This window comes from Lissotriton helveticus, chromosome 2_1 (assembly GCF_964261635.1).
Source record: "Lissotriton helveticus chromosome 2_1, aLisHel1.1, whole genome shotgun sequence".
NCBI classification, from domain to species: domain Eukaryota; kingdom Metazoa; phylum Chordata; class Amphibia; order Caudata; family Salamandridae; genus Lissotriton; species Lissotriton helveticus.
The window spans coordinates 362,703,058-362,721,085 of record NC_136059.1 but is presented as its reverse complement, the minus strand read 5'-3'; the positions used below and the strand labels follow the sequence as shown (position 1 = coordinate 362,721,085).

At 42.1% G+C, this 18,028-nt stretch overlaps 1 protein-coding gene across 1 annotated transcript in view; it reads right to left on the bottom strand.

The window, feature by feature from the left end:
- WDR70 (WD repeat domain 70) overlaps positions 1-18,028 on the bottom strand; it is a 1,775,496-nt gene that overhangs the window by 523,635 nt on the left and 1,233,833 nt on the right. Inside the window, exon 12 of the mRNA XM_078674977.1 lies at positions 14,255-14,393. Within this exon, the coding sequence (XP_078531103.1) occupies positions 14,255-14,393 (139 nt within the window). The remainder of the gene's footprint in view (positions 1-14,254; positions 14,394-18,028) is intronic.

Below are 18,028 nucleotides of genomic sequence, written 5' to 3'. Positions count from 1 at the left end.
CCTCAACTCCTGAAGAGTGTACCGACACTACATCAAGTGACCTGTGCAATAGCAAAGAGGGTAAAACACTCAGCCTTCTGTCCAATCTCCCCCATCCTTGAAATACATCGGGCCAAAGGTCTAGGCACGGCCCTTTATGGGGCTGAATTGTGGGGCCTTGAGAACCTCAAACAGCTAGAGGTTTCGGTAAACAAATTTTTAAGGGGCATCCTTAACCTCCCAACGAATACGCCCATACTACCACTACACCTTGACCTTGGACTAAAGTCCATTACACACTTTGCTGTTCTCAAAGTACTAATGTTCTGAGTTAGACATTGTACCAGTAGTTTCCAGATTCCCCGCAAAGGATGAAGTGGAGGAATTATTAACTCTCCGAAGGCAAAGAGGGCGTCTGCCCTGGTTCAATACGGTCAGGAAGTGGCTCATTAGATCGGGCTTGGGTACAATGTAGGAGGATCCACAGTCTATTGGGAAAAAATGGCCCCCTGCGGTTACTGGGCATTTGTTGAACTTTCATGCATTGATGTTGCACTTTAACTTTTGCTTTTTTAAATGTCAAAGTTGTTTTAAGCTACAGTGGTACATGGATGATATTGAACCTCCTCAGGTATGAGCACTTTACATACAATTTAGGACAGGGATCCTCCCACTGAATGCAATGAAAAATAGTTGGGTAAATGTTATTGTATCCCCCTGTGCCTGTCCTGTCGCTCAGCCCGAGACCATAGAACATTTCTTTTTCTTCTGTCCTGTGTATGCAAACTTAAGAAAACTATGGATCATTGCAGCATGCCAACTGCTTTCTTTCTCACACCCTTCTGATGCTCTATACATATTTAGGTCAGACACAACAAGGTAGCTTGTTTTTGCAATATCTAGATATTTGCCCTACGCCTGGTGGCAGAGACTGAAAGTTGCAAAAATAATATAGGTTCACCTGAAAAGCAGGACAAATCGTTGGCATAGCGGTTCATTGGGACATCAGGGAAACGATGGGCATAGATTGTTTTAATATACAAGCTTTTTAATTGACTTCAATTGTCTTATGGTGAAAACAAAAACTGTAATCCTGTTTTAAATGCGGACTCGACCAGTGAGGTCAATGTTGTTTTAAACTTGTTCTTAATGTTTTTACACAATATTGTGTACTATGTAATTTGCTGTGTATGATGATGTTATTGATCAAACAATAAATTATTATAATTATTATTACACTGCATATATGCATACACTTGATATATACCTGGAATGTCAGCGCAAGGTTATGTCTTTCCAATAACAGCAGTACTTTACAAGAGAGGTGTCCGTAAACTGCGCTCTCGCTGAGAGGATGAGAACGGCCTGTACACACTATGCATTCAAAAACATATTATGCTGCCACCACCACTTTACATGGACAAGGACAGTAAAATATTGCCTACGAGGCTATGCTTAGTGCATCTCTCAAGGTCACAAGCCAAGTCCTGGACCATCCATTGTCAGGGGGCAGGTCTAGGTTTCAGCGCACTTCTAAGATTAGCATGATATTAGGGCAAAATAAAAGCCAGGATACCAGTTTCACATGCAGTCGTGCTCTCATGGTAGGGGACCTTCCTTTTTGAAACGTTTTACATGGTTAGAAGAAACAGTGTCAATGTTTATGAAGTTGAGGTTGGGCGCCCTGTAAAGGTGACATCAAATCTCCATTTAAACTATTGCCAGTTCAACAACAGGATTACCACTAGTTGAGTTTTCAGTTTCATGATTCTTACTTTTATGGCAAATGCATGCCAACGGGTTGTGCTAATTTGGAATTCTTTATTACCTTCCTAGAGTGGAATTTCAGGACTAAGGATAACACAGAGAAGGTGATACATTACCTGGATGAATTCCTTTTCACAGCCTCCTGCTTTATGATTTTTTCAGTTGTTAGCTGCTTTTCTTTTGCCAGAGGTACCCCGAACTGCTCTGTGACATAAATAAAAGACCAAAGGGGAGTGGCTTGCTCAACTCTCCTGGGCATTAAATTGAGTCTGTCAAGGACAGGGTGACAGAGTTTTGGTTCCCCATTAAGTCATATATGGTTAAAGAATGTCACACTCCACCATCTGCAGGTCTTTCTTAGTATTATTTCAATGGTCCATCATTTCTCCTTAACAAATGGTGGCTCTGAAGTTTAAACATCATAAAACCCTTGCAGAGAGTTTAGAGAGGATGTAGTAATTTGACATAATTTATTTGTGGCTTAAGGTTGACAAGGATCTGGGTGTTTCACCATTTCACAGGGTTCATGGGGTGGGAGAGATGGCCCTAAATTATGCTGGCTGCGATGCCCATCAGGGTGGCCGAGGGAGTTTCCTTGATGGGTCATCTTCTAGTTCTGGTACTGCATTCCTTGGGTGGGGCATTTGAGGTAAATAAGTGGACTGGACTTTATTGCCTGGAAAAGTTCAAAAGGGTTGAGCAGTACTTTGTTGCCTCACAGATTACGTAGTATGTGCTGTTTGGGTGTATCTAGACGGTGCAGAACATGAGTCTACAATTAACTTGCATGACCTGTAATCATAGATGTCTTGTTTTGTAAGTATGACATTTTGTAATTAAATATTACCCAAGATTTGAAATGTCTTAACCATAGCAATTGCTGCCGGGCGTGTTTTTATGTCTCGGATCTAGACAGAGCATGCACTGTCTCGAAAGAGACATTCGGTATATACTTTGTGGGCTTCCCATTTGCTGGCCCCGTCGTCACTCTGTTGTTTCTCCCCATTTGTCCATGACATGCATGCGTCATGCCTGCTTCTGTATTTAGTTCTCCCCAAGAGCATGGACCAATTACTACCGTCCATCCACTGCTCCCATTTAATGACCATTTTAGGAACTTCTTTTTTCATTGTTTAAAAGCCTTCGTCAGGAGCGCTTATGTTTTCACTTGCCCTGAGCGCTGTTTTAAACTGGGCTGCAAGTGATGTTTTTATCTCATCACATTTGCTGAGCATTCACAGACCGAGGTTAAATGTCAGACGCTATTTTCACAGGGTGCCTGTTCCATTTCCCACGCATCCCTCATTGCTGCTCGTTCTGTACTCCAACCCCTTCCTCATCGCTGTTTGTCCCCTTCGTCCATCATTGTGGTGACCCCAGCGCGTGTGGTACCACCGTACTCAGAAGAGGTAATGTAAGCTTTAGAGTTGGACTGCTCCCTGTCCTTACGTCCAAACACACTGTGCGTGCACCTGGCGCAAAAACACAGATCAGTCTTGGTTTTTTGAAAGGACATTACAGTTTTTTACATGAGCACCCAATTACATTACACAAGTTCAGATTCTTTTTTTTAGGCACGGAACGATTAGCGGATTTACCAATAATCACAGGATTAATGCCAGGGCTCAAACCTGGTTCAGCAGTTCTAAAGTCGGCTTCTCTGGCATTAGGGCACAGCTCCTTTGTCACCCAAACACTGTGATCTCAGTGAATTGGGTCTCTGTTGGCGGGCTTTAGTCTGACCAGACTCCTACCTGCAGTAGGTTCCGTAGCACAGTTTACCACCGCCAGTCACCTTGTGGCCGAAAGGGACATTGTCGTTTTTCACTAACTTAGTATGAGATCGTTGCAGCTTGCTTTGCACACGTTACTACACGTCTTTATTTTCTGAAATATTTTCAAAGACTGCTTTCACATGAGAATTCACGGCTGTGTTCGGTCTTTGCATGTTCCTGGGATTTTGACTGAAAATTATGTGCAAGGTCGAACAACAATGCCCCCTTTTATTTTGTTCTGGCCAGTCCTTAGCCCTTAGCCAAAACATACTGAAGCAGCTGTTTGGACAGCCTACTTGGGTTTTTAGTGGGGTTCACGAATAGGTGACGCACATTTTGTTTTGGAGAGGGACATTTTCAGGGAGAAGAGCACCCATGATGTAGACCTACGATCTATAGGCTAAGGAATGGGGTCTGCTGACAAAGACCAGAGATCTTCTTCTTTATAATAATACTTCTTCTTAGCAAGGGGAGGGAGATTAGGCACTATAGTCCTTTCTCCATTGTCTTTTTATGATCACATCTCTCTTCATGATTTATGGATTGACTGCTGTGCTGACAATATTTGTATTATGCATTTTCCTGCTTGTTGCGGCACGTATACTGCATGTTAGGGCATGTTAGTTAGAATAAATATTTTTAACAGTTTTGTGTCTCGGTCAGATCTTATTGTGGACGAGTACAAGACAGTGAGCAAAATGGTGTGTCTTGTTACCGCGATTCCTGAGAGATCTGGGAGTGTTGTGTTCTGAGGTGTCTAATCATTTGTTTCTCTGGAAGTGAGTAGGAAGACAAACGAGACACTATAGCTTGTCGGTCCTGGGTTTGTGGGTACTAAGGTGGTGGGACAACTCAGTCCCTATGCACCAATGTCCCATTTCCGGCGCAGAATTCCTGCAACATGGCGCCACCAACAATTGGTCTGGTAATTTTTCACGGGACCCCTGGGTAGTGCTTATGCTTGTCCAAAATCCCTTCACACCGGTTTCTAGAGACGTCCGTGGTGTGAGGGTTAACCTCCTATATTTGTGTTTTTATAGGTTGAGATTTAAAAGGTATTGTTTCTCTTTCTGACCTGGTTTTTGCGCTACGGCTCTACTGATTTCTCTGGTTTCTTGTTGTTATGGGGATCGCTATTGCGGCTCCTAATAGCGCTGCGGTCACATGCCATTTGACTCAACACGGAAATCCTAATGCGGGAGCGCCTTTTATCTTTATAGTCGAGGCGGATGCAGCTTACCGCTTCGAGGTTTTCTATTCTTGAGTTACATTTCCAGCTGAGGATGGGTATGATAATTTGTTTCATGAATATACTGCGGCCGCGATTCCGTCAAATTATCGTCCTTATTGATTACTTGAAGTTCCGATGATGACCTGGGAGCATACCATATGGTTTAATGGCGCACTTCCTCACCCTGTTCCTGTACTCCGTTTAGGCCCCTTATCAGTCAATGGGGCCACGTGGCCTTTTTGACTGGTTTTACACCACATCCAAATGATCTTAATGTTACACTTGCAGAGCTACGTCAATTACATATGCATCCTTTTGGTACAAATAGGTTTTATGTGTTCTTTTTCTGCTAATTGACGAATGTAACTATGCGATTTCTTATCTCCCACCTGTTTTCATCCTACTACAGCATCTTTCGTTCTTGACCACGGAAATCACGCTAGGCCAAGCAATTGGTGTCCTCCAGTGACCAAAGCACATTATGACTTAAGAGCCACCGGTTATCCTTCCTGACATGCGAGAATGTGCGATCGCCTGAGAAGTTACTGGCACAGTTCCGCCTCGGAGCTGCTGCGAGAAATACTTCAGCTACTCTCTCAGGATCAAGATAAAAAAATTAAATGGATTCTTTTAACTATGCCAAAGCGTCACGCTATCAATTGCGTCATGCCATCCAGCTGGCGTAAGCCAGGATTTTTGAGGAAACCTCTTTTGCGTAATAGTTATAGTGAATACAAATTCTGTCATCATTATGCATGTTTACATACTGTGTGTTTTTTGCTAATAAAGTATTCAAAGAAATTATGCTTTTGTATTTGTTTTAAGTATCGCATTTTACAACATGTGGTGGGTTCAGTCCCCTAGAACACTGAAAACACAGTGACAGCATTTTTCACGATTAGCAAATTGGGAAAAATATGGCAGGATTCCAGCGGGGTTACTTAGTGACAGTGTATTGTTAATTAACAAAAGAAAGCCTGAATGTTGCAGGAAAACATGTTGTGCCTGCATTAGGAGAAACCATGAAATAAAGTAGTGCTTACAGACTAAATAAAAGGCACAGTGTAACAAAGGAAGTAAAAGGGCCAGTCACCATGAGAGGTTACAAATGAAGACAAGGTGGTACCAAGGAGGGACTAACAAGCCTATTAACGAACAGAAGCCAGCATTTAAGAAACACAATGACACAATTCATTAACAAATATGGGCAGAGAGTGAACGGGGCTTCCACTGCATACTCTATTACAGCATGCCTTGCAGAGCGAGAAGTGCTTGCGCGCTGCCGCTAGGCTCGACCTAATAAAGGGTTATTAGGAGATCATAGTTGTACAGTGAGATTTGGGGTGAGTGGAGGAGGGAAGAGTCAAGAAAGGATCTTAGGGAGGTCATAGTATTAGAATGAGGTTTGAGATGAGTCAGAGAGTGGAGGTAGAAGATATATTGAAATGGTTACAGTATGAGACAGTAGGTTTGGGATGAGTCATAGTGGAGGTAGAGGATATATTGAGAGAGGTGCCGGATGAGACTGAGTAGTGCACTGGAGGAAGTTGAGTTATTTTTCTTCCTTCCTACAGTAGGAGTAAAGTAATAAAATATATAGGGACATAACTTTATAGAAAGGGTATTTACATGTATAAAGGAAAAAAATAAAGAGATATAAAATTGTATTGCATGAAGTTCCATATTTGCAAATATGGCTAGATGGTTGGAAATGTAGGCTTTCAGGTGTTGCCGTACCTAAAACAAATGTATTTGTGTATTTGTATGAATATATATTTTTTTCTTTATTGTATGTTTCCCTCAATATTTCATTGGTGAAGCACCTATAGGCTATTTACATATTGTGATAACTAAAATAAACAGAGATCCATTAGCATCTAATCAAATAACTTATATAACTATGCAATGGCCTATATACATTTTAAGCCTAAAATAATGTATATACATTTTTTTTAACCTTAAGTAATAAATTAATTTGTTAAGCAGATCTAAAAAATATCTATATATTTTTAAACCACAAGTAGTACATGTTTTTGTACAAAGAAAGACACATATAAACACATACATATAATTAAATTATACATATTTACATGTACAGGCATAAGATGTGCATTTGCATTGGAGTGTGGTGGTAATGTAGGAAAGAGTAGTCATCTGAAGATAAGATAATTATCTGTGGCTCTAATGTTTGGGAGTAATGAATTCAGTAGTTTGGCTCCTTGAACAGGGAAAGATATACCACCCACTGTTTTTTCCTTTTATGATGGGGTTTTGAGACGAGGTGCCAATCTTGAGTGGAGATTCCTTTGTTGGATGTATTTGGTGATTTTATTCCTGAGAAAAAGTGGTCCTGTTCCATGTATTGCTTTGGGGGTGATACAAAGCAGGTTGAATGTGAATCGTCTGGCAACAGGTAACTAATGTAGGGCCCTCAAGGCAAGAGAGACGTGGGTTTGTGGCTCTACATGTAGGAGTAGTATAGCAGCAGAGTTCTGAATTTGTTGTAGTTTTTTCATAGTTGTTAAAGATGATACGTGGTAGAGACCATTGGTGTGATCAAGTTTAGACAGTGCAAGAGGGATAGTAGTCTGGATCTTGTGTGGAACTGCAAGGGGTGGGAAGATCCGCCACAGAGTTTTCATGATACTCAAGCTTGATCTTGCTAACTTGTCCACTTAGGCATTCATTAATAATTTGGAGTCCATGGTAATTCCAAGATTTCTTAACTCCTTAGATACTTTAGGAGGTGGTCCTAGGCGCAGAGTGAGTCATAATTCTTTTAATTACAATATGTGAGTATTTCTGCTTTGGAAGCATTCAATTTGAGGGGGCTATATGCTATCCACTGCTCAACAACTCTGAGGCAACTGAAGATTTTTGAGTTTACAATGCCATTGGGGCTCTCCAGTTTAAGAAGTATTTGTGTATCATCTGCATAGTTATAGCATGTGAGCTGAAATTGATTTATCATTAGCAGTAATGACTTGAAGTAGATGTTGAAAAGCAGGGGTGAGATGATAAAGCCTTTATGGAACCCTGCTTGTATGAAGTACGGTTTGGGTGTGAAAGGGGGATTATGGATGACATTTGTCCTATTTTTGAGGTAGGAAGTGATCCAGTCAAGAGCAGTCCCCTCTATGCTGGTTTCGTAGTCTTTGGATTAGAGTATCATGGTTAACTAGATTGAAGGCAGCTGAAAGGTCCAAGAAAAGTAGTGCAGCGACCCAATCTGATCTACTGTGATTTTAAGGTCATCCCAGATTGCGATGAGGGCAGATTCAGTGCCTCTTCATGTGCTCAATCCTGTTTGGAAGTCGGAAAGTAAGGCCTTTTCTTCAATGAACTGTGACCAATGGCCAAATGCTAATCTTTCAATCAGTTTGCCCAGGAAATGTCCATCTGTAATTCGTCTGTAGTTATGTGGATCATGCGGGTCCAGATTTGTTTTCTTTAATAATGGGCACCCCTATGCCTTTTTAAAGTCTTATGGAAAGATTCCTGTAGTTAGTGAATTATTGATGAGTTTTCTTACTGGTGTGGCAGCAGAGGTAACTAAAAGAATTACCTTGGAGATTTGTGGTGAACAAGGCTCAGAAGGGTAACCGGCTGGCTTGCTTGCTTTGACCAGCTCAATGTATTCAAATTGTGATAGTAGTTTTAAGGAATACAGAGGCTGTGATAGCCTACTCCTGGGGGGGAATGTTGGTAATGGATTAGTGCTGGTGGTTTTCCTTTGCTTTAAATAGGAGTCCAACATGTCTGCTTTGGTTGTGAAAGGATTTGCCAGTTTGTTAGTAAATTCTTGAGAAATGGGATGAGTTCCTTCTGATGCATTTAAGTTTATGAAATTCTGCGGGAATTTTATAAAATTCTTTATTTTTGTATTTAGCATATTGAATTCTGTCTGAATAGTACATTTGTTTTTATCTTTTTTTATTGCTGTATTGTACATCCTTTTAAATTTGTGTAGGTAAAGTTGTCTTGATAGTTATTTGTTTTGAGCGAAGTGCATTGCAGCTTTTAAATTTGTTGTTTTATCTTTTTAAGTTCTGTATTCCTCGAACGTTCTTGTTTAGTTTTGTCCTGTTTTGTTGTTCCTAGTGGTATTAGGATATCAAACGCTTCCTGGCGCCACTCAATGTTTTTGAATGGAATTTATTGTGTCAAGATCTGTGTTGGAAGTTAGATGTATTTCTAAGTATTCAAAATTGTGTTTGTTCCACGGCCAGTAAGTGGATGCATACAATGTAGCCATAGGTATGTTGATTTGTGGTGTTTTGTGTTGGAAAGCTAACAGATGGTTGTCTCACCCTTTGACTGAAGTAATCCTTTGAAAAGTAAATAATTCTGGATATGCAAAAATTATATCTAGGATGTGTCCAGCGATGTGTGTGGGTTTGTGGACAACAAGATGCAGGTTCAGCCTGTCTAGACCAGTGATGATAGTTCTTTAATGGGGCATATTGGGTTTGCAAAACCATATGTTTTGGTCACCAATAATGCATAAGTTGGATGCAGTGTCATAAGGTTTGAAACGGAGTCTAGAAACGTGTTCCGGAATGTTGCATTGCTAGATGGTGGTCTGTAAAGAAGGAGGAACTTGGTGTAGGGTTGTATCTGGTCATGAGGGCCTCACAACCTTGTAAGGAAATTGTGTCAGCTTTGGTGAGATTTATTGTTTCCTTGAATAAAACAGCTAGTTCACCTCCTCTTTTGTCTATGCGACTTTGCGTGACAATTTGATAGCCTGGAGGAACGGCTTCATGCAACACTGGAGCCATGTCACCTCACAACCACAATTCACTAATGAAGAGTAAGGTTGTGTGTCAGGGAGTAGGTTTTAGATGTGGTGCTGGTTTGTATAAAGTGATCGAGCATTTATTAGCAGGCAGTCTACAGATTTCTGTTTTGGTGGTGGAGTGAATTTGTTTGCTTGTTGAAGATAGAAGATTTGGGAGTAAAAATGGTTTAGGATCTGTATTTTTTATCTTGAGGGTGGAGTGCAATATATTATGACGTTGTGTGTGCATGTTTGTTATTTTTATGTGCTGCTGTGTGTGTTATGTTTTGTTTATATGGAGTAGTGGGATTAGATACTGATGTTTGGAATTTCTGTGAATGATCTGAATGTAAAGTACTGTTGTTAAGTGGAAGGTGAGTGGTAAAGGGGGTGGTGATGTGCGTTGGAGGAGGACATATGTGGTGTATGCGAAGACATGGACAGGGGTTTTGAGTGTTTGTGTTATATTTGGTATTAGGAAGAGGTAATATGTTGGATGGAGTGGAAGGATTGCTTGGTTGTGTGTTTTTGGTAGACGGAGGAGTGTGTTGGTGGTGGTTGATATGAGAGAAGGTTGAGTATTCGATTGGTGGGGATGGAAAAGGGTCTATTCGGAGTAATTTGAAGGTAGAGTTGGAGCTTTGCATGAACATGTACAATGTGGGTTTGTATTATGTTGGTGATGTGTGGATTTGATAGTGGTACAGAACAGAGTTGTGTTTTGTGTGAGAGTGAAGGTTCCATTGTGTGGTAGTAGGAGTTGAAGGGTGGATAGAGGTACTTTGTGGGTTTTTGTTCTGGTTGTTGAGACACTGTAGTGTGGACAGGGTTTGTTTTTTGTAAATGAGTAGTGTGCATTTGGGGAGAGTATGTATAATGTTTCTGGATGTGGATGGGTTAAGGTGGTGGCTGGCAAATGGCAAACAGGGCAGCATTTCTGGCTCTAGGCCCAACCCTACCCGAACTGGCCCAAACAGGCGACCACCCTTGGCATCTTAGGGCCAAACAGGCAACTGCCTTTGTCCTCTCGTTCTTAGCCTACACACCTAGGATTTGATGTCCTGAGCCCTAAGGTTAAATAGCCCTAAGTCAGGTAACCCAGACCTAAGCCCTAGGACCAATGTAATGTAATGTAATGTAAATTGATACTTGTATAGCGCACTACTCACCCGCAAGGGTATCAAGGCGCTTGTACGAATACCGCTGTGGAACCCATCCTGGCTTTCCCTGTGAGGTGTCCACTCCTGGGCACCCCCAAGGTGGAGGCCAGGCATCCTTAGCATTGTGGGGGCCGTTGTGGAGATTAAGCAAGCTATTGCCCAGAGTTGCAGAGTGGGACTCCATGATTGGAATAGGCACCGAGGCGAGAATTGTCAGGTCCATGGATTTTTTTGAGCCCAAGACCCGCCGAGGCGGGGAATTGAACCCTGGTCCCGGGCTAGACCTCTGCATCAGGGTCTGTCGCTCTAACCATTGAGCCACACTTCTCCACCAATGGGACACCTGGCCATTTCAACCAATCTCAGTCCTAACCATAGTCACCAATCAAACACCCAACCTTAAGCCCTAGGTCCAATAGAAACCCTAGCCCTATAATTCAATCAGAATTCAAACCCTAAGCCCTAGCTCCTAAGCCCTAAATGCAATAGATCACAGCACTAGCCCTATAAGCCAATCAGGCATGTAACCCTAAGTCCAATAGAAACCCTAGCCCTAGGAGCCAGTCAGAGCAGCACAGATGCAACAAACAGTAAGAAATTATATAAGGGGCATGTGACCTTAAGCACAGACTGGTGTGCAGGGATACAGTGAGGTGCTCTTAAAGTCAGATTCTCCTTGGATACAATCCATTCTTTTGTAGTTCTGGTTCAACTCTGCAGATGAAGCTCAAATCTACAGCCACCAAATTAATACTACTTTTCTTGCAATTAAACACATCACTATTTCTAGCCAAAAACGAGTGCATAGTACAGAGGAAAACCAGGAGATGCATTTAAACATTCACGTATAGAGGAACAGAGCAGCTTTAAAGTTTGAAAATACACAGCACAAAGTCTATGTTCTTACTATCTTCTTTGCTCACTGGGCTGTTCAGGGCTCAAAGAAGCTGGGGCTACAAAATGGAGGGGTCTGTCTTGGGGTTCCCTCCACAAACTTAAGGTCCTGTGTAGATGTGAGGGGAGGGCTCAGGGCTGCTTGGGAGCTTAAGGGCCGATCAGGAAAGCAAAGGCTGCGGGGCATGAGCGCAGGGTAGTGCTTCTGAAGTCAGAATTGGCTTAGATACAAACTGTAGTTCCTGTTCAGCCCTGCAGGTAAGGCCCAAATCTAAAGGCACTCATTTAAGTTTGGTCAAATGCCAGTCTGTGAAAAAAAATGGATCAAAAGGGAATGTATCTATTTTCATCCAGGTTGTCAATTTTGTGGTGTCCAGAAACAGGATGTGAATCAAATCTTGTTTTTTGTCCAGGTCTTTCAGAGACAAAGAACATTCATTGTACTGGCAATCTCCAAACATTTAATAATAACATACAAGGAAGCACTTTATTTAGTGTTAAATCCACCTATCGTGAATATCTGCTATCACCTGATTTTTAGGATCTTTTCTTGCATTTTAATGATTCACCAATTCTTTTAGTAACTATTGGCGAATACTGATTTATTAAAATTATTTTAATCTTTTAATATATTTATGTCTTTATACACTTTGTTTGTGGTCTTAAGTTTCTTCTGTGGAATAACTTTTCTGAATAAATAAATAAATAGACAAATAGCTATCTTTCTATGGCTCTGCACTCTGCAGTCTGTGCCCATTTGTAAACTTGTGTATTTGCATTCATTAGCACATCAAAGAAAACACTTATTGGCTTAGTCAAGGCATACTTTAATTTGCAGCTTGACACCTATCCCTCCCCCAGTAAAGGTATGTTAATCTATGGGTTATCAACAAAGTAGCATATTTAAGCAGCAGACCAAGTGCAATCTCCCTTAAAGCCCTCCATAAGGCTTTAGCGACCATTTTGAGTAAATACATGTTTATCTTTATAGCGCACTAAGTCTTACTGGGTGAGGTTAAAGTTATTTTATGACTTCGAATATCAAAAGTCTATGAGCGAAAGTCAGAGAAAAGGAGCATTTGATGCCCGACACATGAATTCTTTAATCCTAGTAACAACAATCGGGATCAGTTCCCTGTTCGTGGCTCTCTTAGTACTGTCCCACTGGGTTATTTACCTGTTACCTCAATGGATAATCTCTAGGGTATGATGCTCCCCATCTGATCATTTTGGTCTCAAGGGATCAATATTTCAGTTTATTCTGCATTTCATGAGCCTAGTCTTTCTCAAATTGGTACAGATCTCAAATTATGATCTCCTATTCTGGAATTATTTGGACTCTTTTAATGAAGACTCATGAGTGTCTTTCCTTCTCTCAGTATGTTTAGAAAACGGGTTCTACTCCCCACTGTAAGGACCAATGCCACATCAATCTGGTAAGTCGGGGCTTGGATCAACGTGATGGAAACCATTCACCCCTTTAAAGCTCCTATGGCCCAACTCCTTCTAGATGCCCTTCACTTGTATTCATTATGAGCCTGAGCTGAATGAGAGGACCATGGCTTGAATAACTCAGTTTACCCTTTTTCCCTGCCACGGTTGTTTCTGCCTGTGGGTCCAAGCCAAATGCTTTCCACAACAGAGTCCCAAACCCAATGCTTGTTCTGCAACCCATGCACACATACTATCAGACTCTACTACCTTTTACTCACTAGCCACCACATCTGAGCTTTGCTAGAGGTGGGTAGTGCTTTTTCGACCCCAAGCACAAGTCCCGCTGACAACCCCTTTCTCAGTTTTCCTTCAGCTCCCCCTGGGGTCTTACCAAACCAGCAGACTGGGTCACCAAAATTCAGGTCAGAAAGCAGGTTCTCCAGCAGGTGTGAAACATTCTCTTGACAGCTCCACCATACAACCACCGCTAAATTTTCAGCAGATGCTGTTTATAAGGAAGGCCATAACTGTCTGAGGATAGCCCTCCAGCTACACCCACCACACCGCTCCTCCATTAGTGCCCCAGGAAGTGGAACAGTCTCAGGATCCAAAGTGTCTGTAGAGACTCTAGGGATAGAGCTCCCACACCAAATTATGGGCTCACCAGCCTCCCCATCAGATTTAGCATCACAACACATCAGTGTGCAGTCACTCTCAACGCAAGCAGGCCAGGGGGAAACAGTGCAGTAGCTTCAATAAGACACAGCCATCTTCTCAACCAACTGCTCTTTAATGTAACATGAAATTAGATCTACGTGAAAACTACTAAAAGCTGGGTAGTCTAATAATATTAAAAAAAGACAAACAAATTCGTCTTCAGACAGTGCTAAAAAATCAAACAAACACAAAAAATAAAAACAATCCAAAATAATGAAAAAATACATGTGGCACATCTCAGTTAGAGTTCATACGCTTTTAGAAAATAACTTGTATGTTTAAAAACTAGAGATTAAGGCACATTGCGTTTTAACAATAAAACAACAGGTGGAGGTTGACAAGAAATTCCAACTGCAAACTCGTGGCTTATAAATGTATCTCAATGTGCGCATGGTGGGGTATTAGAAGTGATCACAGACAAACTGAATTCTTTGGTGATAGAAGTGTGTGTAATAAGACAAAGATAACACTTTGCATTACATTAGTTCAGATTTGCAATAAAAAATAAAGTACTCACCGAATCCTTGACTTCTATTTCATAAACCTTCTTGAACGTATCTCGCTCAAAAAAGAGCAGTTTCCCATTGCCTGCGTTTTTCTTAACTGATGTACCCGTTACAATCAATTTATCATCTGGACTAAAGCAGCAGTCTGTCCTATAGGGTGGATTTCACAGAAAGGAACATTTAATGACTGCTTCATCAAAGCATAACAGACAACGTACACGGAGTTGTGTCAAGCATTAAGAAGGACCTCTCTTTGCTCTTTTGGGGGTGTATATTCCAACACTAAAGGTTAAACAGGAGAGCCTATGCACTTTCAAAATGGGCTGCACCAACAAGTTTACACATAACTTAGGTATTTTGAAGATGATCAATATTTTCAAGCAGATTTGTTGGACCCATGTAAATTGGATCCTTTTTTCGACTTCCAAGCAAAGTAGTCCTCAATTTTAAACCACCTGCATTTTAAGGCAACGCTTATTAGTCACCCGTAGATACAGCCTGGAACTATCATGGGGCCCCATATGAATTGGTCTCAGTGTAGGTGAAACATAATCTATTCTTTTTCCAGCAAGGAGATGGTAGGGGAAACCCTACTTATTATAATGCTAATTTGTGTGTGCATAGTTGTGTGTCCATCTAGAGCCACTCTAACATTTATTTTTCTCCCACTAACTGGAGGCTCCGATACTAAACCTACAATTTTTGATCTGGTCTTTTGATCACATCAACAGAACTTCACTGCTTTCTACTCTTAGAAGCCATTTCCTACTTCTCCTCATCCATCTCCTAACCTATTCCAGATAGAACTGTAGTAGTGTTAGTTAACCCTCCAGCACATCTAAATGAATAAGATCTCATCTGCATGGAACTGATATGAGATTCTGAATGATAAAGAATAAAAACATTATACAAATTAAACTCATGGTACCAAGAGGGGCTCCTGAAGAACTACATATATCAGGTTGGTGCTGGAGGGTACAGAAAAGCCACTCTTGACTGTTTTGGTCTGAGTTTCTAGGAATTACAGCCTGTTCCAGGAAGACCTGAATACCCTGTCAATGAAATCTTGCTGCCCAAAAGTGCGGATTAGACTATGGTATCAAAAGCCATTGACAAGTCCAGCAGGACTAGCATTTCAAGGTGACCCTCCTGTGCTTTGCTTGTGATTTCAATCAGTAATGTCAAGCAGTGTCTTTTCAGTTCCGAGATCTGGATGCAAATCCGAATAATAACTACCTAGTAGAAGTGGATTTATATTCCTCTCTCATTCTACTGCCACAGCTTTTTTCTAACAGATTACTCAAAATGACTAACTTCAAAGTGCAACAGTTTCTGGGATTGGCTGGGTGTAGGTTATGTTCCATAAAGGGTAGTGACTGATTTTCTAAACAGTTTTGTACTGGACCAGCCAAAGCTGTATGCATTCAACAACAAGCCTGAGACAGGATCATACAGACGAGCTGTGGGTTTTAATTCTTTAAAACGTTGACAATGTGTTCTATTTTAGTAAACCTAAAGTCGAAAGCAGGAATTAGATGGTTATAGCTTGATCAAACTTGTGTTATACTAAGAAATTCATGTTGTTGATTGCTAACAAATATTTGGAGCATCTCATATTGGAGGTGCCCTAACAAGACGCCCTTGGGGATCCATTACCGTAACTTAACTACTGAGCAAACACAAGTTGGCAGAGTATGCCTACAGTGGGCTCCTTGCTCACTATGCCACTGGATTCAAGCTAGCCTGGCTGATGAAGGGTGTTACCCAGAAACCGGTCCCAGGATGCTTGTTTCCAGTTCAGGGAAGACCTGGCTTGGCAGTTCGGGCTGGACTGTTCCCATGAAGCACAGGGTCAAGACTGATTTCCATATAGCTGGGTCTGAACTGAGGTGGCGAAGTGAGGTAAAGAATGATGATGGATTCAACCCAGATCTGTGACTGAGGGTGAGAGTCTGAAAAGTTTCAGCACTCCGTCCATTATCTCCTCCTTTTGCTTACTTAACCACATGGATGCTGCACATATTTATCTGCTGTGCTGCAGATGCATATTTACCATTGTTCATGACGAGCTCAGCTCGTCATGAGCACACAAGCAGTGTACTGCATGACGAGCAGAGCTCGTCATGAGCATGGAAGGGGTTAACTACTGAGCCAACTCCAGCAGCATAAACCTTTCCAACAGCTCTACTGGTTCTCACTTTTAACCAGAAAACCCAGTAGTTGCCATTAGGAGTTCTCAGAGCTAATGCCCCAGCGGATTTTCACTCCTACCAGGCCGTGACACTGGTCATAAGGAGGCCAAAGGTTAGCCCACAAAGCAGGACATGAGCAGTCTGCACTCCAATACAGCACAGGTTTATTATCAGTAAAAGATGCAACCCAAATGCCTGCAAGGGTAGCTCTCTGACAGAAAATAAGAGCTAACTGAATTCTTGACCTATGTTTAGGACTGTAGAAGGCTGGCTTAGTATATGATGCACACCTTGCACTAATCCAGACAGCCCTTATGGTGATTTTAGTGGTCTTAGGCAACCTTAGAAAGCTCTCTAAGTGGTGGCTGTGGAGAGCAGCATTCAGGCTTATCCAGAAGGAGTGTATAGCAGATTGTTTTACCAGATCTAATCATGTAGTATAGGTTAAGCGAAAGAGAACCACACACTGTAGTTATAAAATGTCAATTTATTACACAACACTCACTAACACATTGGTATATTTCCTACACTGAGATATAAACACAAAAAAACAAGAACACTTTGCGGAAGAGGTAAGTAAGCACAATACACAGTGGTCTCCAGGGGGAGACTAACCCATACAGCAAAAAAGTGGAATGCGAACTGCAACCGAAATTGGGACTTGGTCCACGAGACCCAGAAGAGCTGGGGACACAAGGAACCATCCAAGGTAAGTACCCAAGAACCCCACAGAGGCTGTGTGCAGAGTGGAAATACAGCTGTGTACTCAATAGTAGTCAACGGGAAAGTCCTGGTTGCAGTTTTTAAGAACGATCCTTCCCAGTGGACCCTGAAGAAACCCCAGAGAAGACAGAAGGTTGGAGAGTCACCCCACCCGTGGATACCCCAGGAACCAGGATACCTACACCAAGGAAGCTAGGTGCAATGTGACATCAAAAATCGCCGTAGACCACAATGGAGGATTTCAGTAAAGATGCCACTGGCGAAGAAGGTGCAAGAGTCCGGTGGAATCCAAGGGTGGATTCTAGAAGAGAAGAACCTGCAAGCAGAGGAGACAGAGTTTATGCTGCTTGGAGGTGACCAGGAGCCACGGAAGAGCAATGGCCATCTAAGTCTTAAGATGCAGGAGTGATGACAGTGACCTTGTTGCTGCAGCTGTGAGGACCAGGCTACACTGAGGAAGACCAGGAGCCTTGCATGAGCTGTCCCACGTTCAAAGTCGAGAACCAGGGGGTCGGTGTCCTGCAGGAGCACCAACAAGCCTTGACCGCTGCAACAGGAGTGGAAAACGATGAAGGAGCAACGTTGGAAGCAGCAACGTCCCAGGAACTTACCAAGTGCAGGAGAGTCAAAGCAGGCCAGGAGCAAGCAGGGGTGCCCCCTGAAGCAGGATTAGAACCTCGAGAGGACCCACAGGCCAGAGGCATTGGAGTCGCAAGAGGACCTCGAGCAGCTCACCAAAGATGAAGGCTCATGGTGCAGAGGATGTGGTGATGATGAAGATCTTGGCAGGAAGAGATGCTGGAGCTTCTTATAGCCCGAAGTTCTCTGGAGAGCAGAGCCAATAAAGATATGGCAACGGCAAGTCAACGC